General features: G+C 45.0%; 1 protein-coding gene, 1 non-coding gene and 1 pseudogene across 3 annotated transcripts; all 3 read right to left on the reverse strand.

Moving 5' to 3' along the window:
• Positions 1–23,404: 23,404 nt before the first annotated feature.
• LOC132539676 (small nucleolar RNA SNORA31) lies at positions 23,405–23,540 on the reverse strand (annotated as a pseudogene).
• Positions 23,541–24,265: 725 nt separating this feature from the next.
• Positions 24,266–27,372, reverse strand: TPT1 (tumor protein, translationally-controlled 1). 2 transcript variants are annotated; one of them, XR_009550752.1, is made up of 6 exons: positions 27,211–27,372; positions 26,856–26,929; positions 26,176–26,366; positions 25,829–25,934; positions 25,123–25,262; positions 24,266–24,472 (listed from the first exon to the last, which is right to left on the reverse strand). XR_009550752.1 is itself a non-coding variant. In XM_007526605.3 (6 exons), exons 1-6 carry the CDS (start codon positions 27,236–27,238, stop codon positions 24,470–24,472), a joined length of 519 nt encoding a protein of 172 aa, XP_007526667.1. In that variant the 5' UTR covers positions 27,239–27,372; the 3' UTR covers positions 24,266–24,469. The 2 variants fall into 2 exon arrangements, 1 of the variants encoding a protein (XP_007526667.1); XM_007526605.3 differs by having other exon boundaries at positions 25,123–25,239.
• On the reverse strand, positions 24,541–24,667 carry LOC132539674 (small nucleolar RNA SNORA31). The gene has a single exon (XR_009551004.1). It is a non-coding gene; the product is annotated as a small nucleolar RNA SNORA31 (small nucleolar RNA).
• Positions 27,373–27,798: the final 426 nt, after the last annotated feature.

The raw sequence follows: 27,798 nt of genomic DNA on the forward strand, positions 1-27,798 counted from the left end.
AAGGTAGAGGGTTCTTGGATCTCCTATTCTGTTCAGAAATGAGGTGGGCAAGGAGGAAGAGCAAGGGTAGTGCTCTTAAGAGCTCCGGTTCAATAGTAATACATATTTTAGAGCTCTTCCTGGTAAAGGGAGTTTTTATTTCTTGTCAAAACTCAGATTTTAAGCCCAGGCTCTTTTCTGAGTTGAGTTCTTGCTTTGTACTTTATCCAATTTATTAATTGTCTTCCACTGTGAAGTACTCACAAGAGAATAAATGTTTTAAGACACTGAGATGCAAAGTTCTGCTTTGATAGTGCTTGTACCCTAATGGATGCAAAGAGTGGAATAAGTTGTAGAAAGGCCGTCATTCCCCACTTTTCAAAAGTTTTTGTTCTATTATTTTTAAAAGAATATTTATGAGAGAGAGAGAGAAGGAGGAGGAGAAGAACCAGAGCATCACTCTGGTATATGTGATGCTGTGGATCAAACTCTGGACCTCATGTTTGAGGACCCAATGCTTTATCCACTGCATGACCTCCTGAGCTGCTCCAGTTTGCTTTAAAAACAAAAAAACAAACACCATATAGAGATGTTAACTTCTTCTAGCGTTTGCCCTTCTTCTGTAGCCAGTCAACAGCGTCAGGTTGAGCCTGATGTAAAGTTTCGAGACCTCCTTTGAATCTGGAGAGGTGGCAGTCATTCACTATGTGGGTCATAGTCTGTCTGGAGCCGCAGGGGCAGTTCGGGTCGTCTCTGGCTCCCCAGCGATGGAACATAGCGGCGCACCGGCCATGGCCTGTTCGATAGCGATTGAGGAGGGCCCAATCATAACGTGCTAGGTCAAAGCCGTGTTGACGCTTGCAGGGGTCTGTGATGAGGTGTTTGTTCTTTACCTCAGCTGACTGCCAGCTCTGTTTCCAAGAGTCTGGAACAGAGAAGTTCAGTGTAGGCATAAGGGACCAGATTGGATGACAAGACGTCAAGCATTGGACAGGGTGGGCGAAGATATCCGCGTATATTGACAGGTCCAGTCGAGCGTAGACGTGGGAAATGAACTTAGATGATGCTGCATCCCTACGAATATCTGGCGGGGCGATGTTGCTAAGAACTGGCAGCCATGGAACCGGGGTGGAACGGATGGTTCCAGAAATTATCCTCATGGAGGAATATAATTTGGAATCGACCAAGTGGACATGGGGGCTACAGAACCATACTGGGGCACAGTATTCTGCAGTGGAATAGCATAATGCCAGAGATGATGATCGTAGTGTGGAAGCGCTCGCGCCCCATGAGGAGCTGGCCAGTCTTGCAATGATGTTATTCCTCGCGCCCACCTTTGCTGCAGTTTTTATGAGATGTTTGTGAAATGACAGAGTGCGATCGAGAGTAACGCCAAGATAGACTGGCTGGGCTTCATGCCGGATTCTCGTATCGCCAAGCTGCACATTAAGCTCACGCGAGGCCGAGGCATGGTGTAGATGGAAAACAGATGATACTGTTTTTGCAGTGCTAGGGATTAGTCGCCATTTTTTACAGTAATCAGATATCAGAGACATGTCTTTCATGAGTGTTTCCTCGAGGATGTCGAATTTGGATGCCTGAGTTGCACAGCAGATGTCATCAGCGTAGATGAACTTCCTTGAAGATGTTAACTTTCACTGGCCAAAACATGAGGCGTTTCCCTTTTATGACACCAGTTGGCCAGCAGAGGGCGCCCTAGCACACACGTCGAGCTCATGTTTTGCAGCAGCCATCTCCCAGGGTGCCCCATGTGAGCTGCGGGCAGGAAGGTGACGTCTTCCGGGAGGGGGACCGGAAGCTCTTGGCAAGCGCTTCCACACAAGGGACAGGGCAGCAGTAATTGCAGGAAAAAGTAAATTGAGCCCTGAAAGGACTCGTTTGCAGGATGTTTTGAGTGCTTACGGAGAACTGTAAGAAAACCTAGAGGTTTAGCCCTGGAACAGGCAGTGAGTCTGGCCCTCCAGAGCCCAGGCGGACTGATGTGTCAGCAGCAGGGGCCAATAGGGCCGCTGGCGAGAAGCCAGAGAAGAGGAGGAGGGGCATAGAGGCGCGATGACTGCCGACAGTGCTGAAAGGACACGGGGAAGTGGGAGGTCCCCCTGGAACCATGGGGAGAAGATTTTTGAGGAGCCCACTGGTGGTGCACCTGGTGGAGCGCATACGTTGCCATGCACAAGGACCTGTGTTCAAGCCCGCCCCCCCCCCCCCCCGTCCCCATCTGCAGGGGGGAAGTTTCATGAGTGGTGGAGTAGTGCTGCAGGTGTCTCCTATGCCCGCCTTCCCTCTCAATTTCTCTGTTTCTTTCTTTCTTTCTTTCTTTCTTACGTTTTTGCCTTCAGGGTTATCACTGGCGCTCAGTGCCAGCACTATGAATCCACTGCTCCAGGAGGCTATTTTTCCCATTTGTTGCCCTTTTTGTGGTTGTTATTGTTGTTATAGCTATTGTTGTTGGATAAGACAGAGAGCAATGGAGAGAAGAGGGGAGACAGAGGGGGAGAGAAAGATAGACACCTGCAGACCTGCTTCACTGCCTGTGAAGCGACTCCCCTGCAGGTGGGGGAACCAGGGGCTGGAACCGGGATTCTTACTCCGGTCCTTGCGCTTATGCGCCGTGTGCGCACCCTCCTTCTATCAGTTTCTGTTAAAAACAAAAACAAAAACAAAAAAAAGGAAGAAGAAGAAGAAAATGAAAGCCAGGAGTTGTGGATGGATCATTTTGGCACCTAGCCAAAGTGTTAACTGTAGTGGCAATAAATAAACCAACGAACGAACATTAAGAAGAAGATGCTTGAGCTGGGGAGTTAGCACCAGTGGTTACGCAGAAGGCTTTTGTGCCTGAGGCTTTGAGGACCCAGGTTCATGCCTCTAGCCAGAAATGAGCAGCGCTCGCTCTGATTTTAAACAAAGAGATTCTTGAGTAATCTGGAGCCTTCAGACACTCGGCCTGAGTGCTGGTTGAATCGGCACCGTTTTTTAGCTAAATGTGTAAAGCTCTCTTCATAGCAGCTGACGGTCTGGGCTGTGAGCTTCTAGAAAATACAGTATTGTCTGGTTTTAGAGTTAGGACAGACACCTGGGCACTATAGATGTTTCCAGTCTAAATTTTTAAATATTTATTTTCCCTTTTGTTGACCTTGTTGATTTTTATTGTAGTTATTATTGTTGTTATTGATGTCGTTGTTGTTGGACAGGACAGAGAGAAATGTAGAGAGGAAGGGAAAACAGAGAGGGAGAGAAAGATAGACACCTGCAGACCTGCTTCACTGCCTGTGAAGTGACTTTCCTGCAAGTGGGGAGCCGGGGCTCGAAACAGTATCCTTACACCGGTCCTTGCACTTTGCGCCATGTGCACTTAACCCGCTGCGCTACCGCTGGACTCCCCCAGTCTAAATTTTAGGCGTAGAGATGTTGGAAGATTTTAAACTAAGTTGCTGATGGATTTCTAAATGTTAGAGATGCCAACTAATGTTCCATATTCGTATGACAAAATTTTTTTTTACTTAATTTTTAAAAAGGTGGTGTTGTGGGGGTGGTAGGTAGCATAATGGTTATACAAAGAGACTCTGGTCTGAGGCTCCAGTTCCCCAGCACTACCATAAGCCAGAGCTGAGCAGTGCTCTGGAAAAAATAATAATAATAAAAGCAAAGCATTGTTGACCTGCATGCCCCATGGACTGAGAAGATAATGAGATGTTAATAAAGAATCTTTTTGGGTCTGGGAGACACCATAATGGTTATTATGCAAAACATCTTTTGTGTCTGAGGCTCTGACACACAATGTCCCAATCCCCAGCACAACCACAAGCCAGACCTGAGCAGTGCCCTAGGAAAAAAAGAAAAAAAATCGACTCTTCCTCTCTGCCTTACACCCATACTCCTGCCCTCCCACCACACCAGCCTTGGAGAATGCCTCCTCCCACTTCATCACCACCACCTCTCAGCCTCACAGTGCTCTCCTTGTATCTCAATTCTGGTAAGTGAATCTACACTTTCCTTAAAGTGTTTCTGCTTTAGGCTGTGCATTTATCTGAGCATTGCTGTTTTTACTATATGTTAGTGTTATTTAGCTTTGATAGGAGTTTTAGATTTTTTTTATATGATTTGGTAATTATTTTTCCCATGTGAGATTGTTTTTCCTTTTTAATCTTTATTTATTTATTGAATAGAGACAGCCAGAAAATGAGAAATAGAGGAAGATAGGATGAGAGATAGAGACACCTGCAGCCCTGCTTCACCACTTGTGAAGCTTTCTCCCTGCAGGTAAGGACTGGGGGCTCGAACCTGGGTCCTTGTGCATTGTAACTTGAGCTCAACTAGTTATGCCACCACCTGGCCTTTTTTCTTTTACTTTCTTTTTTTTCTTTTCTTTCTTTCTTTCTTTTTTTTTTTTTGCCACTAGGGTTATTGCTGGGGCTAGGTGCCTGTACTACAAATCCACTGCTCCTGGAGGCCATTTTTAATTTTCTTCTTTCTATTTTCATTTGACAGGACAGAGAGACATTTAGAAGGGAGGGGACGTAAAGAGGAGGAGAGAAAGAAAGACACCTGCAGACCTGGTTTGTCGCTCGTGAAGCATTCCTCCTGCAGGTGGGGAGCAGGGGCTTAAACCTGGGTCCTTACACTTGGTGACACGTTTGCTTTACCAGTTGTGCCACTAACTGCCCCCCCATGTGAGTTTTTCATATAAATTAATGGTAATTCAGATGAAAATTTGGGCTTTCAAAAGATTTCATAACCTCTAATTTTATTTTTATTATTTCTATTTTGTTGGGTAAAGACAGCCAGAAATCTAGAGGAAAGGGGGAGATAGAGAGGGAAAGAGACAGAGAGACACCTGAAGCTCTGCTTCACCACTTGTGAAGCTTTCCCCCTGCAGGTGGAGAGCAGGGACTTGAACCTGGGTCCTTGTGCACTGTAATGTGTGCGTTCAACCAGGTGCACCATCACCTGGCCCCCAACCTCTCATTTCATATAGCAGGTACACTTGGTTTACAAACCTGTGTTTCAGAAGTACCAATTTTCACCTCAAAATGTGTTATCCCCCACACCCACCAAAGTTCATTGGAACCCATATTCCTTATTGGTCTCAATGCAGTCTTTAGATATTCATAGATTACACATGCAAGTCCATTTGAAAAGATAATAAGGCAACTGTGGTGTTGCTCAGTGGGGGACAGCAGGTCCTGACAGTTTTGAGGCCCCAGGGTGGTTGAGCCTCCAGCCAGCACGTGCATTGAGAGTGTATGAATTCCTCTCTCACTCCTGGCAGCCTCCTCCCTCCCATCCCCCCCGTTTTATTGGGTAGGACAGAGAAAAGTTGAGAAAGAAGGGGAAGGCAGAAAGGGGGAGAGAAAGACACCTGCAGACCTGCTTCACAGCTTGTGACTTGACCCCCGTGCAGATGAGGATCCGGGGATTGGAACTGGGACTCTTGCACGAGTCTCTGCGCTTCATATTACGTGTAGTTAACCCGGTGCGCCACTGCGTGTATCAATTTCTCTATTCAGAGACGTTCTGGGGCATGTCCACAAGGTGGCAGCAAATCCCATAAATCAAGGGTGTTTTGAACCTTTTGTTGCAATATTGAGAGAATAGGTTTTGTGCACAGTGTTTTTTTTCTTTGCCTCCAGGATTATTGTTGGGGCTTGGTGCCTGCACTGTGAATCCACGGCTCCTAGAGGCTATTTTTTTCCTTTTGTTGCCTTTGTTGTTTATTGTTGTTGCTTTTATTATTGTTGTTATTGCTGTTGTTGTTGGATAAGACAGAGAGAAATTCAGAAAGGAGGGAGAGAAAGATAGACACCAACAGAACTGCTTCACTGCCTGTGAAGCGACCCTCCTGCAGGTGGGGGGCCAGGGGCATGAACTGGGTGCCTTACACTAAGTCCTTGCGCTTTGCGCCATGTGCGCTCAACCCGCTGCACTACCACCCAGCTCCCGCACAGTAGATTTTAATGTTCAAACCACACAAAGTACTCAGTAAAGTGTTATTATTCCTATATGTGGTGTTGAACAAATAGGCCTTAAGAATTGTTACTGTCAGCCTGGGCGATAACCGTGGTGGCAATAAAAAAAAAGAAAAAAAGGTGTGAGAGGGAGAGAGGCAGGCAGAGGGAGATAGATGCATATAAAAGGATATATATATATATATATATATATATATATAGAGAGAGAGAGAGAGAGAGAGGAGAGACTAGAGCATGGATCTACTTAGGATGCTTCCCCTGTGCAGGTGCTTTCCTGTGGTAGCTGGGTACTTGAACCTGGGTCCTTAGATATTCTGGACCTACCCTCCACCATTCAGCACCTCTGAAGTTACTCTGTAATTTTTAATGAAGTCCCATATTATGTGTGAGTACACATACACACACATTAATTTTATTTGAAACCAGAATGCTGGTCAGCTGGGCTTATGGTGGTACTGGGGAGTTGAACCTGGGATTTCAGAGTCTCAGGCATGAAAATCTTTTGCATAACCATTGTGCTGTCTCTCCCACCCTTCACGTTTATTTGTCGATGTCTGAAGAATACATTGCACCTGCGTTCTGGCACCCAGCCATCACATGAGAGCACCTGCATAAGGTAAGCTTCAGACTAGGTGGAGCTTCCTGTGGTGTCTCTCCTTCTCTCTCTCCCTTCCTCTTTCCATTTATATCCACCTTCCTCTGTCCCCCCTTTCTCCCTGTCTAACTCTCACCCCCTATCTGAATTAAAAAGAGAAGATCTGGGAGTCGGGCAGTAGCACAGCAGGTTAAGTGCATGTGGTGCAAAGCACAAGGACCGGCATAAGGATCCCGGTTCAATCCCCCAGCTCCCCACCTGCAGGAGAGTCGCTTCACAGGCGGTGAAGCAGGTCTGCAGGTGTCTATTTTTCTCTTTCCCTCTCTGTCTTCCCTTTCTCTCTCCACTTCTCTCTGTCCTATCCAACAATAATAACTACAACAATAAAACAAGGGCAACAAAAGGGAATAAATAAAAAAATAAAATATGATTGTGGAATCTACCAAGTACCTAAGTAAGCAGATGAGATCATGGAACAAGAAATATGTAACAATGCTTAAGGCCAAGCTGTTCAACATAGCTTAGATGCATTCTCTATTCAGATGCATTCTTCAGTGTGGCCACAAGAGGGAAGCAAAGCACATTCCTGTTGGTTTCCTCCCACTGTGGAATATGGAGAGCTCAGACTTCTTACCCAGTTTAAGATGTGAATTGTACAAGTTATTCATAAAACTGTTCTATATTAAGCTATGTTGAACAGTATATGTGAGAGAGAGTATCTAGACAACATTGGGAGTTTAGACGTTTCTTTCTTCAGATGCATTCTGCTGCATAACCACAAGGCGGCAGCAAAACAGCACATTTCAGGTTATTTCTAAGCATTTTGCAAACCATGGAGAACACTGGCTTTGCAGACAGTGGATTGCAATGTGTGAGATGCACAAATTATCCAGAAAACATGTCTTTTTCCTCTGTTGTGTTGAACAGTTGTTTTTCTTTATCTCACTATTTATTTTGCCGCTAGTGTATCTTTACAGTTAGGCACCTGTAGGACCCCACAAACCCTGATCCACTCTTTTAGCCTTTTAACTTAGATAGAGGGTGTGAGTCAGAGCAGGAGGAGAGGAATAGAGAGAGATGCATGTAGGAAGAGAGAGACAGTGAGACTTAGAGAGACATCACAGCAGGTGCTCTCAAATGTTGGTAGGGTGCTTACCCTGGGACACCAGACCTTCATGACCTGTTCCTCATAACTAAGCATCACTGTGGTGGCTCTATTATTTTATTTTATTTTATTTGCCTCCAGGGTTATTGCTGGGGTTCAGTGCATGCACCATGAATCCACTGCTCCTGGAGGCCATTCTTCCCCCTTTTGTTGCCCTTGTTGTTGTAGCCTTGTTGTGGTTATTATTGTTATTGTTGATGTCGTTCGTTGTTGGATAGGGCAGAAAGAAATGGAAAGAGGAGGGGAAGACAGAGAGGGGGAGAGAAAGACAGATACCTGCAGACCTGCTTCACAGCCTGTGAAGCGACTCCCCTGCAGGTGGGGAGCTGAGGGCTTGAACCAGGATCCTTACGTCGGTCCTTGCGCTTTGCGCCACTTGCGCTTAACCCACTGTACCACTTCCCAACCCCCGGCTTTGTTATTTTTAAGTAAGATCGCATGTATATTTGAGAATATCTGAAGACTGCATTGAGAGTGTATGAATCTCTTTTCAGATGTGTCCACAGAGTGGCAGCAGAATACCACAATCCAGGTTGTTCTAAACATCTTGGAAAGGATCTTTATTCATTTTCTTTTTAACCAGAGCACTGCTCAAATATGGCTAATGTTGGAGTGGGGGATTGAACCTAGGATTTTGGAGCCTCAGGCATGAAAGTCTCTTTGCATAATCATTATACTATCTACCCCTGCCCTGTTCTAAACATTTTGTGCAATATTGAGAACACAGGTTTTGTGCACACTGGAACTTTTATTTATTAGATAGAGACAGAGATTGAGAGGGGAGGAGGAGATAGAGAGGGAGAGACAGAGAGACACCTGCAGCCCTGCTTCACCACTCGTGAAGGTTTCCCCCTGAAGGTGGGGACCAGGGGCTTGAACCCGAGTTCTTGAGCATTGTAATGTGTGCGATTTTCCAGGTGCGCCGCCTGGCCCTGTGCACATTGGATTTTAACATACAAATTTCACAAAAAGATTCAGTAAAGGGTTCTTATTCCTATGAGTTATTGAATGAATAAGCTCTAAGAAATGTTACTGGCAGCTTGGGCAGTGGAACAGTGGATACAGTTAAGGCTCAAAGCATGAAGTTCTGAGTTTGATCCCTGGCACTGCGTATGCCAGAATGCTGCTCTAGGCTATTGCTCTTCCTTTCTCAGTCTCCCTATTACTCTTGAAATAAAAATAAAATAAAAATGGGAATCTGGGGAATGTTATGCATGTACAAACTATTGTATTTACTGTTGAATGTAAAACATTAATTCCCCAATAAAGAAATAAATTATAAAAAAATAAATAAAATAAAATAAAAATTAATATTAAAAAAAGGAATTGTTACTATCTGTTAAAAATTCATTATTTCACAGTCTTCATGTCTCCTACAGGATTCCACAGACCCTTTTGTTTTTTTAAGTTAGGTAGACTAAGTCAGGGGCCAGGTGGTGGTGTACACATTACAGACTGTGTCAGTCAGGAGGCCAGGCGGTAGTGGAGCAGGTTAAGCACACATGGCGCAAAGCACAAGGACCAGCATAAGGATCCCAATTCAAGCCCCCAGCTCCCCACCTACAGGGGGGTCACTTCACAAGTGATGAAGCAGGTCTGCAGGTGTCTATCTTTCTCTTCCCCTCTCTATCTTCCCCTCATCTCTCAACTTCTTTCTGTCCTATCAAACAACAATGACAGCAGTAATAATGATAAAATAACAACAATAAGCAACAAAAGGGGAGAAATAGCCTCCAGGTGCAGACACTGAGCCCCAGCAATAACCCTGGAGGCAAAAAAAAAGAATATGTCAGTCAGAGAGGGAGGAGAGATGCTACAATGGGAGATGCACGCAGAAGGAGAGAGCTGAGACTGCTCCCAGTGGCCACTTTTTTTTTTTTTTTCCTCTAAGGTTATTGCTGGGGCTTGGTGCCAGCACTACAAATCCACTGCTCTTATGGCCATTTTTTCTGTTTTTTAGATATGACAGAGAGAAGTTGAGAGGGAAGGAGAAGATAGAAGATAGAGAAGAAGGGAGAAAGACACCTGCAGACCTGCTTCACTGCTTGTAAAGCAACCCCCTGAAGTTGGGGAGCTGGGGGCTCAAACTGAGATCCTTGTGCAGCTCCTTGCGTTTTATACTATGTGTGCTTAACCTGGTACAGCCCTGCCTGGCACCTTTTCTTTTTTTTTCTACTATATTCAGTAGGACAAATAGAAATTGAGAGACTAGGGGAAGATAGAGAGAGAGAAAGATTGACACCTGCAGACCAGCTTCACCGCTCCTGAAGCATCCTTGCTGAGATGTGGAGCAGAGGCTCGAACCCTGGTCCTTATGTAGTTTGTTGCACATAGTAGTATGTGTGCTTAAAAGTGTGTGTCACTGCCCTCCTCTTTTTAAGTATTTTTTAAATTTATTTATTTATTTATTATTGGGAAGAGACAGGGAAATTGAGAGGAGAAGGGGAGATAGAAAGGGAGAGAGAGAGAGACAGACACCTGCAGCTCTGCTTCACTACTCATGAAGCTTTCCCTCATGCAGGTATGGACCAGGGGCTTGAACCTGGGTCCTTGTACACTGTAAAGTTAGTGCTTAACCAGGTGCACCACCACCTGGCCCCCCCCTTTAAGTATTTACTTACTGTCTATTTCACCATAAGTGCTGTCTCTGGGTTCAGGCACCTGCCGGATTTCACAGCACTGCTTCCCTGGCATGCAAATGCAGGAGCAGAGCTGGAGATGAGACTCAGGCCTCACACATGCAAGCCTGTACTCTTCTCTCTGAGCCACCTCCCTGCCTGACAAAATACTTTGCTGAGTTTTGCTAGAGTAGATGCTTCTTCCCTTGATGCCTCCTCTAAAGGCAGCTCTCAGGCTGACAGTGGCTGGCAGCTCTCAGACTACAATCACAGCTGGAGGCCACAAATGAACAGGGTCGATGCTGTGACACCAGCGTGTCAGCCACCGATTTCTTGGTGCTCCTTCTCTGGGGATTCTTGTGAAGATGGAAATTCACTCTCCTATTTAGGGGAACAGCCTCTGTCATGGCCCACCTGGGACCAGGAGGCGAGTCTTAAGTCAGCCAGGCAACACAGAGGGGAATCATTTGTCAGCCATGCACTATTGAGGGCAGCACATTGAACCAGGGCTGCTGCCACATGCCTGGCTCACCCCTCACCTCGGGGGGGAGTTTGTTTTCTAGATGCCACCTGATGGTCCCTTGGCCAGACCTGTGCCAGGGTCACTGATAATTCTTTTTGTAAAAAGTGTATTTTTTTTTTATTACTTACGTTGGATAGAGAAAGAGAAACTGAGAGGGGAGGAAGGAAGATTGACACCTGCAGCACTGTTTCACCTCTTGTGAGCTTCCCCTTGAAGGAGGGGACTGGGGGCTTGAACCCTGGTCTTAGTGCATGCATCATGCTGCTCTACTGGGTAAGCCTACACCCAGCTCCATCAACATTTTCTTTTTAAATTTTTTCATTATCATTATTTATTTATTTATTGGGTAGGGATAGCCAGAAATCAAGAGGAATGGGAAGATAGTAAGGGAGAGAGACAGAGAAACACCTGCAGACCCGCTTCACTACTCCTGAAGCTTTCCCCCTGCAGGTAGGGACCAGGGCTTGAACCCAGGACCTTGAATGTTGTAACATGTGTACTTCACCAGGTGCACCACCACCAAGCCCCAAATATTCTTCTTTTCCTTGTCTTTGCTGGGCTTTACTACTCCAAGCTGATTTTTCCCCCAGATAGAACTAAAGTGAGGGGACCAGGCAGTGGCACACCTGGTTAAACACATACATTGCAGTGTGCAACTACCCAGGTTCGAGTCCCCAGTCCCCACCTGCAGGGGGAAAGCTTCATGAGTGGTGAAGCAGGGCTACAGGTATCTCTCTCTCTTCCTCTCTAACTCCTCCTTCCCTTTCAATTTCTGGCTGTCTCTGTCAAATAAATAAAGATAATAAAAATCTTTTTTAAAAAAGAACTAAAGTGAGAGAGTTCTATATGTTGTACTTGGGGTTCGAACCCAGATCACTCACACATCTTTTTTTTTTTATTCCTGTTTTACTCTCTGCAGAGGTTCTGTTGGAGTCCTCCACTTGTCTGATGGGAGAGCTGTTCCAGGTCACTTGTACTAACAGAAGCGCAGCGCCAGCCTGGTAAGTGACTGCACATTATCTGTGTTAAAGAGGCAAACATAGGGTACCAGGCAACGGTGCTTTGGGTTAAGTGCACATAGTATAAAAGGCAGTGGCCTGCACAAGGATCCCGGTTTGAGCACCAGACTCCCCACTTGTAAAGGAGTCACTTCAAAGGGGTGAAGCAGATCTGGAGGTGTCTGTCTTCCCCTCCTCTCAGTTTCTGTCTGTCCTATCTAATAAAATGGAAAAATGACAGCAGAAGCAGTGGACTCATAGTGCAGGCACCAAGCCCCAGTAATAACCCTGGAGGGATTTTTAAAAAAGTAGTAAACATAAACAGAGGAACTTGATTATTTGTTTAATTCCATTGATATAAAATATGATTTGGGGGGGAGGACGGGCGGTGACACACCGAGTTAAGTGCACATAATACAAAGCACAAGAACCTGTTTGAGGATCCCAGTTTGAGTTCCTGCCTCACCGCCTGCAGGGGGGTCGCTTTACAAGCAGTGAAGCAGGGCTGTAGGTGTCTATCATTCTCTTTCCCTCTCTATCTTCCCTTCCTCTCTTTTCTCTCTATCCTATCCAAAAAAAAATGCAAAATGGCCACGGGAGCAATGGATTTGTAGTGTAGGCACCAAGCCCCAGTGATAACCCTGGAGGCAAAAAAAAGATTTCTGTTTGTGGTCACTGCATGATTATTGCTGGAATATTTTGCCTATTTGTTATCGAATTCTGGTGCACTGAAGGCAGGTCAAAGTGGTCTAGTTTCAGGTCTTATCTCATTGGCTCAGCAGTCCCACAAAGACCAAAGGACCCAGAGCAGCAGGTCCCAGGGCTGGTCTGTTTGTTTACATGGAGACATTGTCTGACAAGCCTACTTCCTGGAAAAAAAAACCAAACACTTATTATTTTTTAGTGATTTAATAATGATCAACAAAACTGTGGGATAAGAGGGGCACAACACTTTTTTTTTCCCCTTCAGGGTTATCTCGGTGCCTGCACTACAAATCCACTACTCCTGGAGGCCATCCTTTCCCCTTTTGTTGCCCTTGTTGTCCATCATTGCTGTTATTATTATTGTTGTTGTTGTTATTGTGGTCATTGCTGTTGGATAGGACCAAGAGAAATCGAGAGAGGAGGGGACAACAGGGAGAGAGAAAGATAGACACCTGCATACCTGCTTCACTGCTTGTGCAGTGACCCCCTGCAGGTGGGGAGCCAGGGGCTTGAACCCCGCCTGTTCTTCCTTGCACTTTGCGCCATGCGCCATGTGCATTTAAACCACTATGCTACTGCCTGGTTCCCAGCACAGCACTTTTTATTTACTTCAAATTTATTTCTTTTTTATTCCTGGTGTTTTCAGTCAAAATACCCTCCCAAATGGAATGATGGTAACTCACAGATGGAAACATTTTGGCTTTTGCTTTTAAGATATTTTAATTTGGGGCCAGGCGGTGGCACACTTGGTTAAGCACACACATTACAGTGCACGAGGATCCAGGTTCAAGCTCCTGGTCCCCACCTGCAGGAGGAAAGCTTCATGAGAGGTGAAGCAGGGCTGTAAATGGCTCTCTATCTATACCAGGCCTGTAGATGTCTCTATACAATAATAAATAAATAAATAAAACATAAAAAATATTTGAATTTGAGGGGCTGGTTGGTGGCGTGCCTGGTTAAGCGCATGTATTACAATGGCAAGGACCCGGCTTCGAGCCCCTGGTCCTCAACTGCAGGGGAAAGCTTTACAGGGCTGCAGGTGTCTCTCTGTCTCTCTCCCTCTCTATTACCCCCTTCCCTCTTGATTTCTGGCTGTCTCTATCCAATAAATAAAGATAATAAAAATATATAAATAAAACATTTTAATTTGAAAGATTAAAATTGGGAACACTAGTCCTTCACTAGAAAAAATATACTTCATTTTGATGTCTCTTCATCTCTGTCGGTCTCAAAATGTAGAACAAAAAATTGGGCCAGGGGGTCGGGCGGTGGCGCAGTGGGTTAAGCGCATGCGGCGCAAAGCGCAGGGACCGGCGTAAGGATCCCGGTTCGAGCCCCCGGCTCCCCACCTGCAGGGGAGTCGCTTCACAGGCGGTGAAGCAGGTCTGCAGGTGTCTATCTTTCTCTCCCCTTCTCTGTCTTCCCCTCCTCTCTCCATTTCTCTCTGTCCTATCCAACAACGAATTGCGTCAACAAGGGCAATAATAATAACAACAACGAAGCTACAACAAGGGCAACAAAAGGGGGGGGAAATGGCCTCCAGGAGCGGTGGATTCATGGTGCAGGCACCGAGTCCAGCAATAACCCTGGAGGAGGAAAAAAAAAAAGAAAAAAAAATTGGGCCAGGAAGTGGTTAAGTAGCATTGCACATGTGGAAGACTTTGACTTAATCCCCCAGCACTGAATTCAAAAAAAGGAAAAATATATGTATATATTTGCATGTGTATAAATACTGGCATAGCTTATACATGGACACATGTATTTTATTAATATACTCATATGTGTGTGGATATAAATGGAATTCGTTGTAGAATTGTCACTATTAGGCATCTAAAATTCTTTTTTTTGTTGTTCACTTTCCTGTGCCTTTTTTAAAAAATTTATTTCTTTATTGGAGAATTAATGTTTTACATTCAACAGTAAATACAATAGTTTGTACAGGCATCTAAAATTCTGGTCCAGATCATTCACTGTGACATCCATTTACTTTTCTTTTTTTTGCCTCCAGGGTTATTGCTGGGGTTCCATGCCTGCACTACAAATTCACTGCTCCTGGAGGCCATTTTTTCCATTTCTTAGGACAGAGAAAAATTGAGAGAGGAGGGGGAGAGAAAGAGATACCTGCAGACCTGCTTCACCGTTTGTGAAGTGACCCCCCCACCCCCTGCAGGTGGGGAGCCAGGGACTCGAACCAGGATCCTTGCACTTTATACTATGTGCACTTCACCTAGCCCCCAGCATTTGCCTGCTGGGACTCCACTATTCTCTGCATGCCCAGGACTTCTGAGTCTAGAATACATGGTAAAGTGAGGTGTACCACATTCCCCAATCTTTCTACTACTACTCTGGGTCACCTACATCTTCCACACTGTGTTTCTGTATTTAGCAAAGCAGACCACGGTAGGAGTCAGGCATGGCAGGGGCAGGGGTAGAACATGGGACCTTACACACGCAAGTGTTTCTCTTTACCACTGAACCACTTCCCCTGCTGTTCTATTTCTCTTTGTGTATATTTAAGTCTAAAGATGGCATTGGTACTTTATTTTTTCCTGAGGTGCTTTCTGCTTCTTGTCCACATGAAGGCAGCATAACACCACAGTACATGGTACACACACAGTACGCCCTTGCTCAGTTGTTCATTCTTTTTCTTCTTCTTTCAATTTTTATTTATAAAATGGAAACACTGACAAGACCATTGGATAAGAGAGGTACAGTTCCCACCACCAGAATTCCATATCCCATCTCCTTCCCTGATAGCTTTCCTATTCTCTATTACTCTGGGAGTATGGACCCAGGATCATTATGGGGTACAGAAGGTGGAAGGTCTGCCTTCTATTATTGCATCCCCACTGGATATGGGCATTGGCAGGTTGATCCATACTCCCAGCCTGTTTCTCTCTTTCTCTAGTGGGGTAGAGCTCTGGGGAAGTGGAGCTCTAGGACACATTGGTGGGGTCGTCTGCCCGTGGAGGTCCGGTTGGCATCATGGTAGCATCTGGAACCTGGTGGCTGAAAAAAAGTTAACATATAAAGCCAAACAAATTGTTGACTGATCATGAACTTAAAGGCTGGAATACTGCAGATGAAGATTTGGGGTCTTTATTTTGGAAATAGCTAGTACTGGTCTATTCTAGGTATATTCCAAAGGGTCCATGGCTCCATCAGTTTCTGCCTGAGCCTGACATCTGATATGTAGGTGGACCCAAGTTATTGTCTGGGGAGATGATGTCATGGCTGGAAAAAGGGCTAGAAAGCTGGACAAGGGAAGAGAGTAGCTCCCAGATATGGGAAAAGTGTATATTGTTAACTATAAACCCTATAGATTTGATCTGGGGCCCATATTCATTTTAGGAGCCTATGTAATCTCTATATCGCTGTCGATCTGGGCTCGCATTCTGTGGTCATGAGTAGGAACATTCCAAGTTGCACCAGTTTCAGGATCTGTTTCCTCAGGTGGTAGATAGAGTATGTTATCCAACCTCCCTTAGGAGGATGGAACATTCTCTACCATTGTTAATCCATATTGAGGTCAAGGTCCTATGTGGGCCCACAAAGGGGTCCATTCTGTTGTTCTTGATGGAGAAATACAGGCTCTATAGAGGAAGCAGGAGGTTCCTGCTGTCTTAGGGTTTAAGAAGGCAATAGATAGTTATTGCTGTAATCAAATTATTTGGCAACTGGGTTAACTTTGAAGATCCCATTGTTAGGATTTGCTGTATCATACACGACCTCACCATAATTTATGTCCTTTGATGTTATATATACTTGTATTTTTATTTACTTATTTATTTTCCCTTTTGTTGCCCTTGTTGTTTTATTGTTGTTGGATAGGACAGAGAGAAATGGAGAGAGGAGGGGAGGGCAGAGAGATAGACACCTGCTTCACCGCTTGTGAAGCAATTCCCCTGCAGGTGGGGAGTCAGGGGCTCGAACCAGGATCCCTATGCCAGTCCTTGCGCTTTGTGCCACGTGCGCTTAACCCGCTGCGCTACCACCTGACTTCCTATATCTGTATCTTATAAAGTAACACCACCAGTTGCTTCTGTTCTCCTGGTCTAAGCTTTTAGGAGAATCAACATTTCAAAGACCTAGCCTATGGTCTGTGCATTAAAAAGTTTGAGACATTCAATCAACTTTTCCCCTCTCATATTGATTAAAGTGATTTATATGACTACAAGTTAATAGGAGTGTACATAAATACCATTCCCACCACCTAAAGACTGTGTCCTGTCCCATCCTCTCCCCCCCCATTCATTCTTCTACACTGTATCATACCCATAGGCATTAGCATTTGCTAAAGCTTATTTTAATTATTATTTTAATTTCAAGATCTAGAGACTAGTAGATGAAAGAACTTAACCAGCAGAGCTCAGGGCTCACATCCCTGAAGCTCTGGATTTCTTCCTGACACAGGTGCTGGAGTGGTGCTCAGGCTTCTCTCTCTGGCTCTTGTTTAGCTCTGTCTCCTCCAAAATAAGTGAATGCCTCTCAAATGAAAAGAGAAAATAGAGAATGTAATGCAGGCCAGGTTAAGCACACATAGTACGAAGTGCAAGGACCCAGACAGTCATTAAGCAGACTCCCTGCAGGCGGAGAGGGGCTCAAACCTGGGCCCTTGCATATGGTGATATCTGCACTGAACAATTTTAAAAAGGGCTAGGCAGAGATGCACCCAGCTAAGCGCACATATTACCAAGCACAAGGACCCAGTTTGAGCCCCCACTCTCCACCTGTAGTGGGTCTGCTTCACCTGTGAAGCAGATCTGCAGGCGCTTTCTCTCCCTTTCTCTATCTCTCTTTCAATTTCCCTCTGACCTATCTAGTAGTAATAATAAAACTAGAAAGGTAAAAATGGCTGCCAGGAGTGGTGGGTTTGTAGTGCCAGCACCAAGCCCCAGTGATAACCCTGGAGGCAAAAAAAAAAAAAGAGAGACAGAGAGATACATATACAGTGCTTAGTGCCAAAGGATTAGAAATAGTAAATTTACAACAAATGAGGACGGGAGAGGAATAATAGTTTGATAGAAAAAGAATGTAAAAATGAACTAGCATAACCAGTTCAAGGGTAGCATCAAGAATAAAATGTTAAACCTTTTCTTCAGGTTAGGGCACAGGAGAAAACAGCCCTCTGTGAAGGAGGCAGTGGGTCCTCCTTAGACACAAAATCTACTGGCATTCTGAGTTAGGACTTCCAGGGCACTGAGAAATAAAAGCATATTACTTTAGTTGAAAAAAAAAGCAGTCCATTTAAAAATAATTACATCTGGGGCCGGGTGGTAGTGCAGCGGGTTAAGCGCACATGGCGCTAAGGGCAAGAACCAGCTCAAGGATCCCAGTTCGAGCCCCCAGCTCCCCGCCTGCAGGGAGTTCACTTCACAAGCGGTGAAGTAGGTCTGCAGGTGTCTTTCTCTCCCCCTCTGTCCTCCCCTCCTCTCTCCATTTCTCTCTGTCCTATCCAACAATAATGATAGCAATAACAACAATAAACAAGGGCAACAAAAGGGAAAAAATAGCCTCCAGGAGCAGTGGATTCGTAGTGCAGGCCCTGAGCCCCAGCAATAACCCTGGAGACAAATGATAATTACCACTGCCTACAACTGGATTTAGCACAATCCTGGCCATGATACCTTCAGTTACACAGTTACAGAAAGTCTTGCTTGGAGTATGAAAGGCTACTGTTGGAAACCACAGAGACCAGCAACTCACAAAACAGTTTATAGGTCAAACTCCTATGTCTAATGGGTGACTTTAACTTGGGGATTGTTAAATTGTGTACCCCCAACACCCACATTTGCCTACTTAATACAGAACACATTTTTGAAGTATGTACATGAGGAAGTTTTTCTTTTTAAAAAAAAACATTTCTGGGGCCAGGTGGTGGCACACCTGGTTAAGCACATGTATTACAATGCACAAGGATCCAGGTTCAAGCCATGGCTCCCCACCTGCAGGGGAAAAGCTTTACGAATGGTGAAGCAGTGCTGCAGGTGTCTCTCTCTCTCTCTCTCTATCACCCCCTTCCCTCTTGATTTCTGACTGTCTCTATCCAATAAATAAAGATAATAAAAAAAATTTAAAAACATTTCTTTCCTTTTTTGTTGCCCTTGTTTTTATTGTTGTTGTAGTTATTGTTGATGTCGTCATTGTTGGATAGGACAGAGAGAAATGGAGAGAGGAGGGAAAGACAGAGAGGGGGGAAGTCAGACACCTGCAGACCTGCTTCACAACTTGTGAAGTGACTCCCCTGAAGGTGGGGAGCGGGGGCTCAAAATGGGATCCTTATGCCAGTCCTTATGCTTTGCGCCACATGCACTTAACCCGCTGTGCTACTGCCTGACTCCCCCTTTTCTTTTTTTCCACAGCAGCCTGTTTTATTTTTGCCACCAGGTTTATGGCTTGGTGTCACTGACTCCACCACTCCTAGAGGTCTTTTTTTTTTTTCTGTCTTTTCTAAGAGACAGAGAGAAATGGAAAAGGCAAGAGAATAAGAGGGATACAGACACATGCAGCACGCTGTACCACTTCTAAAGCTTGGTAGGTGGTGATATGCAAGCTTTATGGGGTGCACTACTGCCATGCTCCTCTCAATATTTCTATAGTCTGTTGTGTTGAGGGTAAGTCAGAGTCTTTTCCCAACAATTCCAGATACAATAATTTAAATTGGACATTTCAGTGCTGGGAAGACAGCTTTGTGGACTTTCATGCATGAAGCTCTGAGGTCCCAGGTTCAATTCTGCATCATTGCTTGTGAAGCTTATCCACTATAGGTGGGGATTGGGCGCTGAATGAACCCGTCTTTGTGCATGGTAATATTTATAGTCTACTGGGTGCACTACCAGCCATTTCCTCTTTCTGTCTTTACTTATACTTATTTTAAAAGTGGGTGACCAGGGACATAGCTCACTGCATAGGATGCATGCTTTGCCCTGACATTACATTGGTTATACCATAGTAGTGGAGGAAATTCTGGTGCTGTAGTCTCTCTCTGGCTGAATAAAAAAGTTGGTCCAGGAGCAGTAAAATCACACATGCATGTGTCATAGGCTCTACAGAAGAAAAAACAAAACAAAAAGGAGTCGGGTGGTAGTGCAGCAGGTTAAGCGCATGTGGCGTGAAGCGCAAGGACTAGTGTAAGGATCCTGGTTCGAGCCCCTGGCTCCCCACCTGCAGGGGAGTCGCTTCACAAGTGGTGAAGCAGGTCTGCAGGTGTCTTTCTCTTCCCCTCCTCTCTCCAATCTAACATCAATAACTGCAACAATAAAAAACAAGGGCAACAAAAGGGAAAATAGTTACCTGTGAGGGTGAAGCCAGGTGTCATGACTAAAACCCTATTCCTTTTTAGAACCTGCAATTAGGCTGTTCTCCCTTAGTAGAGCCAAATGTCAACACCCACAGATTTAAAGCTTACATTTGTGCTTTCAGTATATACAAGTGAATCTCCCACCAACAACTATCCAGACCCGACTTTGCTTAGCTTCCCGGATCAGACAGGATCAGCACATTCAGGGTGGTGTAGCTGTAGACCATGTGTTTACTGCCTGTTACCTGCATAAAATACTATTCACCAACAGCAGTCAAGCTTTATTTCCCTTGGCCTTCCCTAGTACTTACTCCAGCCCCCTGTATAGACACTGTTGCTGGAGTTCCACTGTTTCCGGCTGACCTTTTCTGATGTATGGAGAAACATTGCAGCATGGAAGCTTTCTCTGGAGCCTCATGCTCCCAATAGGTGTACCAGGGGCTCGAACCCAGGTTGCACACATGGGAAAGTAGGTGTCTCCAATCCACCCAACCCTGTTAGCTCCCTTATCTGCCCCCACCACCACAGAATTTGTGGGGAACACATGTTGACAGGCTTAGGTGGGACATGCACTGGCTGGTGGTACCCATGGTGACAGCTATACTGGCAGCAGGATAGTAAACATCAAGTGCTGGCATCTATTAAAAACAAACGTGACTAAGCTTTTGAGAGCTGCTTCAATGTGCAACCTGTTCTCTGTTCCAGACAAAGGGGAGGGGGAGTCGGGCTGTAGCGCAGCGGGTTAAGCGCAGGTGTCGCAAAGTACAAGGACCGGCATAAGGATCCCGGTTTGAACCCCGGCTCCCCACCTGCAGGGGAGTCGCTTCACAGGCGGTGAAGCAGGTCTGCAGGTGTCTTTCTCTCCTGTCTTCCCCTCCTCTCTCCATTTCTCTGTCCTATCCAACACGACAATAAAACAACAAGGGCAACAGAAGGGAATAAATAAAATATTTTTAAAAAAACAAAACAAAGGAAGGGGAGGACTGGGTGTGTGTGTGAAGAGCAGCTGGCATATTGGTGTCACAGGTTTCTGAGGCTTCCTTAGAGGCTGGGGGTGGGCTGGTAAGCAGAAAATGCTGGGGGAGGTAGCAGCAATAATGCATCAGGCTTTCATGCCTGAGGCTGAAGATAGCTGGGGAGATAGCTCACGTGGTTAGTGCACTGCTTTGGGGTGCTAGTTCTGGTTAATATCTGCCATCTGAAATAGACCATATATATATATTCCATCTCAGTGAAGTAGTCAAGGTAATTCAAAGGTTTTTTTCCCAAAAAAAATATTTAGATAGGTTTAGGACCTTTTGTCTTTTAAAAAATATTTTAATAAGAACAGTTCAGCTCTAGTTTGTGGTGGTGCTGGGGATTTGCACATGGGACTCAAGAGCCTCAGTTGTGTTAAGTCTTTTGTGTAACCACTATGCCGTCTTCCCAGGCCTTTTAACAAGTTTTTTAGGCTGGGGTGATAACAGTGGTTATGCAAAAAGAATTTTGTACCTGAGGCTAAGGTCTCAGATTCAATCCCTAGCACCATGGAACAGCTGATCAATGACTTTCATTTTTTAAATCAAGTAACAGCATGGGAGATGTTACAATGTACGGTTATACTCTCTAGCAGGACTTCCTGGGTTTGATTCCTAGCAATGTATATATGCCAGTGATGTTCTGGCTCATGTGTGTATATATATAATAGAACTTAAGTCACACAGTGCTGACAGCCTGCCATTAACAGCCAAGTCATATCCCAATGCTACATTGACCAGGGGATAGTTTTGGAGTGTGGAATGTCACCACAAACTCTATAGACCTCTACAAAGTCTATTAAAGTTGTACAAAGTCATGAGGCCAACAAGGGCAACAAAAGGGGAAATAAATGTTAAAAAGAAAAAAAAAAGGTCATGAGGCATTGTTGCATAGGAAAAAGTCGTACGTTTTCTAACAGCCAGATAGCTCATTTAAAGTCAGGTTGTATCACCCATCTACTTCAGGCCTAGGTGTTAGTTTTCTTGAATGACCTACTCATTTTCCCAGTACTGCTCTCCTGCTTCAACTTTCTGTCATTTGGACCCAGCATAGTGGGCACCTTTTACAGGAACACTGCACTTCAAACTGGTCTTTGCCTTTAAAAACTGCACTTTTAAGGGGCTGGGTGATGGTATACCTAGTTGAGCACACATTACAGTGACCAAAGACCTGGATCTGAGCCCCCAGTCCCCACCTACAGGGAGTTTTGCTTATGGTGAAGCAGGGCTGCAGGTGTCTATCTCCCCCTTCCTTCTCAATTTCTGGTTTCTATTCAATAATTTTAAAAAATTAAAAAAAAAAAAAAAAGCTACACTGGGAGGTGGGCGGTAGCACACTAAGGATCCCAGTTCCAGCCCCCAACCTGAAGGGGGCGTCCCTCCACAGGGGGTGAAGCAGGTCTGCAGGTCTTCCCCTTCTCTGCATTTCTGTCCTATCCAACATAAACTACAACAGTAAACAAGGGCAACAAAAGGGAATAAACTGCACTTTAGATAAGCCATCTTTCTCTATAGATTGTAATAGCCACATTTCAGTTCTCTTTATACACTAACAAGCCTAGATTCTGAAGACACTAGGTACATGTTATCAAACTATAATTTTGATAATGCCTTCTTATAATATGTACATTGTACAAAATACCTTAACCTGAATCTTTACTGAGAATTATCTCAGTGGTTATGCAGGTTTTAGGCCTGAATTCCTAACAACACCATAAATCAGAACTCAGTAGTTGTCTAGTTGAAAAGACAAATTGGGGGAACACACACACAAAAACTTGAGATTCTACATAAAGACTTTGTATTACTTGTTCCTGTCTCAGTTGGTACTAGTTCAAGGACTCTCCCATTATCTGGGTATCTTTGGGCAGCCAGTTCATTGCCTGTAAATACTGGCCACACTTCAGATCAGATAGCCTCCTGGACCACTAAAGCACTTTGTAATGTCATTCTAATTAAGCCTGTCTCTATCAGTCACTAGGTGGCCACTACTAATCTGACCAGCCTCAGTTCTGAAACACAGTGCCTTTGTAATTTCTAAGTTATTACAGCCATGCCTTCCTTATAATTAGCTTTAGCCCTTTTCTCAAGTACTATCTACCTAGAGGGTGGGGATTATAAATGTCAATTTTAGACTTTACAGATGACTCTTGGGGCCAGGTGGTGGCATATACCTGAAGGATCATGTTTTGTACAATAACCCAGGTTCAAGCTTCCAATCCCCACCTATAAGTAGTTTAGCAGTACTGCAGGTGTCTAGCTCCCTGTCCTCCCATTCCCTCTTGAATTCACTGTGGAAGAAATACACAATTTGTTAAAGATAACTCATGGGGCCTGATAAGTGGCACACCTGGCTAAGCACACATTATCAAGTGCCAAGGACCTGGGTTCAAGCCCCTCCCCACCTTCAGGGGATGAAACAGGTCTGTAGGGGTGTCTCCATGTCCTCTCTCAATTTCTAATAAAAAGCTAGGAGGAAAAGATTATTCTTTCCCTCCCTTCCCTCATAGACTTTTCTTACTGTATTCCCCCATTCAATCTTAGCTGCCACAGGCAGGCAGGCAGAAAGCGCGAGGATACTTTTCTCTTGCATCTGTAGTGGAAACCTTAGTAGCAGACAGTATAACTGCTCCAGGTCTGTCAAGTAGATGCACTTTCATTCTCTTCACCTGATAAGACTTGTCATGTTTAGCAGCTGTTGCCTTTTCTCTACCCCTTAGCCATGTCACTGTTCCATCTTCTATAGTGAGGGATCTTTCGTTTAAAGGTTGTCACATGAATATTTTGGGAATGATTGTCCCTAATGTTTTATTTTATCTGCTCTTGTGTAAGCCAGTCAGTCCATAAAAGAATAAGGCAATGTTCAGTAAGTGGATTCATATCCCATAAGCTCTTACAAATGCAACCACCACCTTAAAGTAGTACAAAAATCAGGTGACAGAACAGGTCACTTTGCCAATCTCTTTTCAGGTAGTTTTTACCACAAGTACTCCAGATGCCTAAATTTCTCCAGAACTTGGTTCTATACTTGATTTGTGATAAATAAGCTCAGACAATACTTCACTTTCATCTGTATTAGTCTCTTTTTATTCTTTAGGTAATCTTTTCCAGTTAACTACTTCCATTTGTAGTTGATGAAATGTATAAGGAATCCACTTCAAATGTTGGCACTGTTATGAGCATGGTCTTTTCCCTTTACTTCAACTCAAAATTAACTTTTGATTCTTGTTTCTGATATTCCAGTCCCAGAAGTAGTTTGTAGAAGTTATCTGAAGACATTCAAGCTTTCTAGTACAAGCTAGCAACCAGGCTCTAGTCTCTCCAGCAACTATTAGGACTGGATTTAAATAGGTATCAGACTAAGAGGCATTCTCTCAAATGAGTTTAAATGCATTTTATTTTTTAGACAACCTAACAAGACATGTTTTTCCTTAAAAACAATGCCTCCGCTCCAAATAAATCAAGGTCAAAAATAAACGAAGAGCCCAAGATGACATCAGTCCCGTTTTGTCCTGGTGTTGTGTAGATGACAAACAGCCAATTATGATGACAGGTGATAGATCCAAAGTAACTGCCAAATTTGTTACTGTAAAAACAACGAAGACTGCATTAAACTTTTGGCATCCGTGAAAGCAGTTAACACTTTTAGGCTGCAGATGTAATCCCTTATTCAATCTGGGCTGCCACAAAGACAGACAGAAAGCGCAAGGATTTTTTCCTCTTGCATCCTAGTGCAAACCAAAGAACAGGAAACTGTTCAAAGGTCTATCAGTGGATGCAGTACTAACCAAATGCTTAAGAAAAAGACCATTCTGTCAAATAACTCTTTAAATATGTTCAACAAAAGCCCAGAGATTCTCAAACCCTATGACAAACCATCTTTACTACAAGACCAGTTTGCCTTAATGTCATTTCAATCTTGTTCCTAATTCCCTTTTAGAAGTCAGAATGCATGCCTTCATTTCTGTACTGCAGTTGGCAATTCCTTAAATAGCCAAGCAGCCAAGTTTAGACTTCATCTGCTGAAAGCTAGTATTCAAGAGCTTTAATTATCAATTGCTAAGTATCAGTGAATTACACTGCAAAAGGTTTTGACATTCTGTATTTAAGTTAACAGAGAAAGGTAGTTTAATTTTCAAAAGAAACAACATTTAAAGACAACTGCAGAGCTTTCCTAAAGCATCCTAAGTAGCATGGGACTTAGTTTTCATATTCCACCCACTTCCTTATACTTACACATTTTTCCATCTCTAAGCCATCCTTAAAGAAAATCATATATGGGGTCACACCATCCTCGCGGTAGTCCAGTAGAGCAACCATGCCATCTGGATTCATGTTTTCCCCAATAAAGAACTTAAGAAGCAAATAACAAATACCTAAAATTAGACCATTATATGTAGGTATGTGTCACATCAAACTATTAAAAAAAAAAAAAAGATTCACACCCAGTTTAATAGAGAATTCCTGCAAATAAAAGCTACCTTGGAGAGAAATGTTCAATAACTAAACCTCTGTAACTCAGCACTAACATTACAGCAAAATCCAGACAATTAAGGAACACTCAAGGCTTTCTGAAGATCTTTTCTCACCCCTACATATATAATTCCAAACCCTACAAGACTTTACAGTCAAGCACAGTACAACATATGGGGCAGTGTCTTAAGGGCAGAAGTTATGTAAAGCTGGAATGTTTCCCCCAAATAGAGCAGCTCAAATCAACACAGCTTCACTTGCAATGAAAACTATTGGTATAAACAAGGAAAACTGGAGTTAACTAGCACCTCAAGATAGCACAGAGAGGAACAGACTACTTTCTACAGCCTGAATGACTGGCTATTAAATATTTAATATACTGAAGCTTCTCAGAAGTTCACAGAATTAGAGATTACTCAAATATTTTCTTCTAGCAATCAAACTTGTATAACCCTTTAGATGTATTTACCTGGTAGTTTTTGAAATTAGCAAGGATGTGCTTGATTTGTTCTGCAGCCCCCGTCATAAAGGGTTTTACTCTTTCTGGCCTCTGTTCTTCAAGTTTGCCTTTAATTCTAAAACATTTTATCAGTAAGATTAAAATACCAAATCCTAAGCAAAACAGTTAAAAACACGAGACAATTTAGAACTTACTAATTCACAAAATGGATATATACAATTTTGTGTACTTTCTTAAAAACTTTAACAAATTTCACCACTCTTGCCAAGAGATAAATTTAATTTCTCAGAACCAAAGTTAGGCAGCCCCTAACCCCAAAGGATTCTACACACAGCAGGTTGCTAGTGGACACTTACGATTTCATATAATCTTTGATGTACTTCTTGTAGGCTTCTTTTGTGAAGCTGGTTTCCTGCAAGTGATGGTTCATGACAATGTCAACACCAGTGATTACTGTACTTTCGGTGCCTTCGCCCTCAGGGCCCTCAGCGGAGGCATTTCCACCAATGAGAGAGTCATCGATGCTGCCCTCTGTCCTGCTGACCATCTGTAACAAGAAAAAATCGTTCAGTAACCAAAGGCGCCTTTGGTCCCAGCTGAAGGCCTCCCTAAAAAATCTATTCCAACCCTAACCCTAACCACAGTTTATTCCAGTCGAATAGTCATTTAGAGATTGAGAAGGCCGCAACCCCTACTATCCGCATTACTCTTTCCACCAGAATTAGGGCAATTCACGACCAAGTGCAACTTTTTGTCTTGGAAACTCCAGTTGCTAAGGGTTGATGTGCAGGGAAACCGAGGGAAAGGCTTGGGGCTCCCAGACCGGAGACAGCTTGTCCCAGACGGCTCGGGTGGAGGAGGGGACCAGGCAGAGGACCTATTTCCAGGCTCAGCTCCGCCTCCATTTTTCTAGAAAAACCCGAGCCCAGAAAGAATGTCTCCTCCGCCAGGAGGCAGCGGAGAGGATTGCACAACCCCGGGCGGGGGAGCGCAGAAACCCGAACCGGCCGGGCCCTATGTCCCGGCACTCACTCACCTTCCCCTCCACCTCCAGGCACAGCCCGTCCGCGATCTCCCGGATCTTGTAGATGTCGGAGAACATCTCATCGTCTGCTCGGGGACACACAGAGCCGCGGTCACTGGGCGCCCGCCGGTCCGGCGCCATTGCTCCCGCCCGCCGGCCGGCACGCGGCACCCGCCCCGCACAGCCCTGGGATTGGAGGCTGGGCACCTCCGGGCTCGCGCCCCGGGGATGCCCGCCGCCCCCGAGGAGACCCCCGCTCCCGGGCGCTCCCAGGTCCGCACAGCCGACAAGTTCCCGCCACCAACCCCTCGCCCGCACAGCCGGCCTCCCCCCGCCCGGCCGTAGGGCTTGTGCAGGCAGGACTCACGGCTGATGAGGTCCCGGTAGATGATCATGATGGCGACCGGAGGGAGACTGGCGGCGCTGGCTTGGCAGGAGCCCGGAGCTCGGAGCGAGCGCGATGCAGCCGGAGCGGCGCTCGGGGGGAGGGGGGAGCGGGCGGAAAAGGCCGACTCAGCCGCTCCCCAACCTCATATAGAGGGCACGTCCTCCTACGTCATCGCCCGCTGCGCCTCCGGAAATGTCGGCAGCGGTGACGTGGCACGCAGAGACGCTCGGAGGCGGGGCTACGACTTGACATGGGGGGGGGGCTGAAGGGAAAAAGGCGAACATCCGGGGACTTGGCCCTGGGACACAATGCTTCCTCGCGCGGTCTTGGCACGGGAAGGCGGGAGGGAAGGTGCCGTACTGATTGGCATAGGTGTGGGAAAATTGCGGGATGTGTGGTCTAGGGCCCGTCCCTCCCTACCTGGCCCCTTGACTGGGGTTTGGATGAAGTCATCTCGCGCTCCCGCCTCAGGCCTCGCGGCCTCCAGTTCCCGCCCCTTTCGGGAAGCAAAATGTCAGCTCAAGTCCGGGCTGGGCCGCGCCGGAGGGTGGGGTCAGAGGCCGGGGA

The sequence above is a fragment of the Erinaceus europaeus genome, chromosome 7, assembly GCF_950295315.1.
Source record: "Erinaceus europaeus chromosome 7, mEriEur2.1, whole genome shotgun sequence".
Taxonomy (NCBI): Eukaryota; Metazoa; Chordata; class Mammalia; order Eulipotyphla; family Erinaceidae; genus Erinaceus; species Erinaceus europaeus.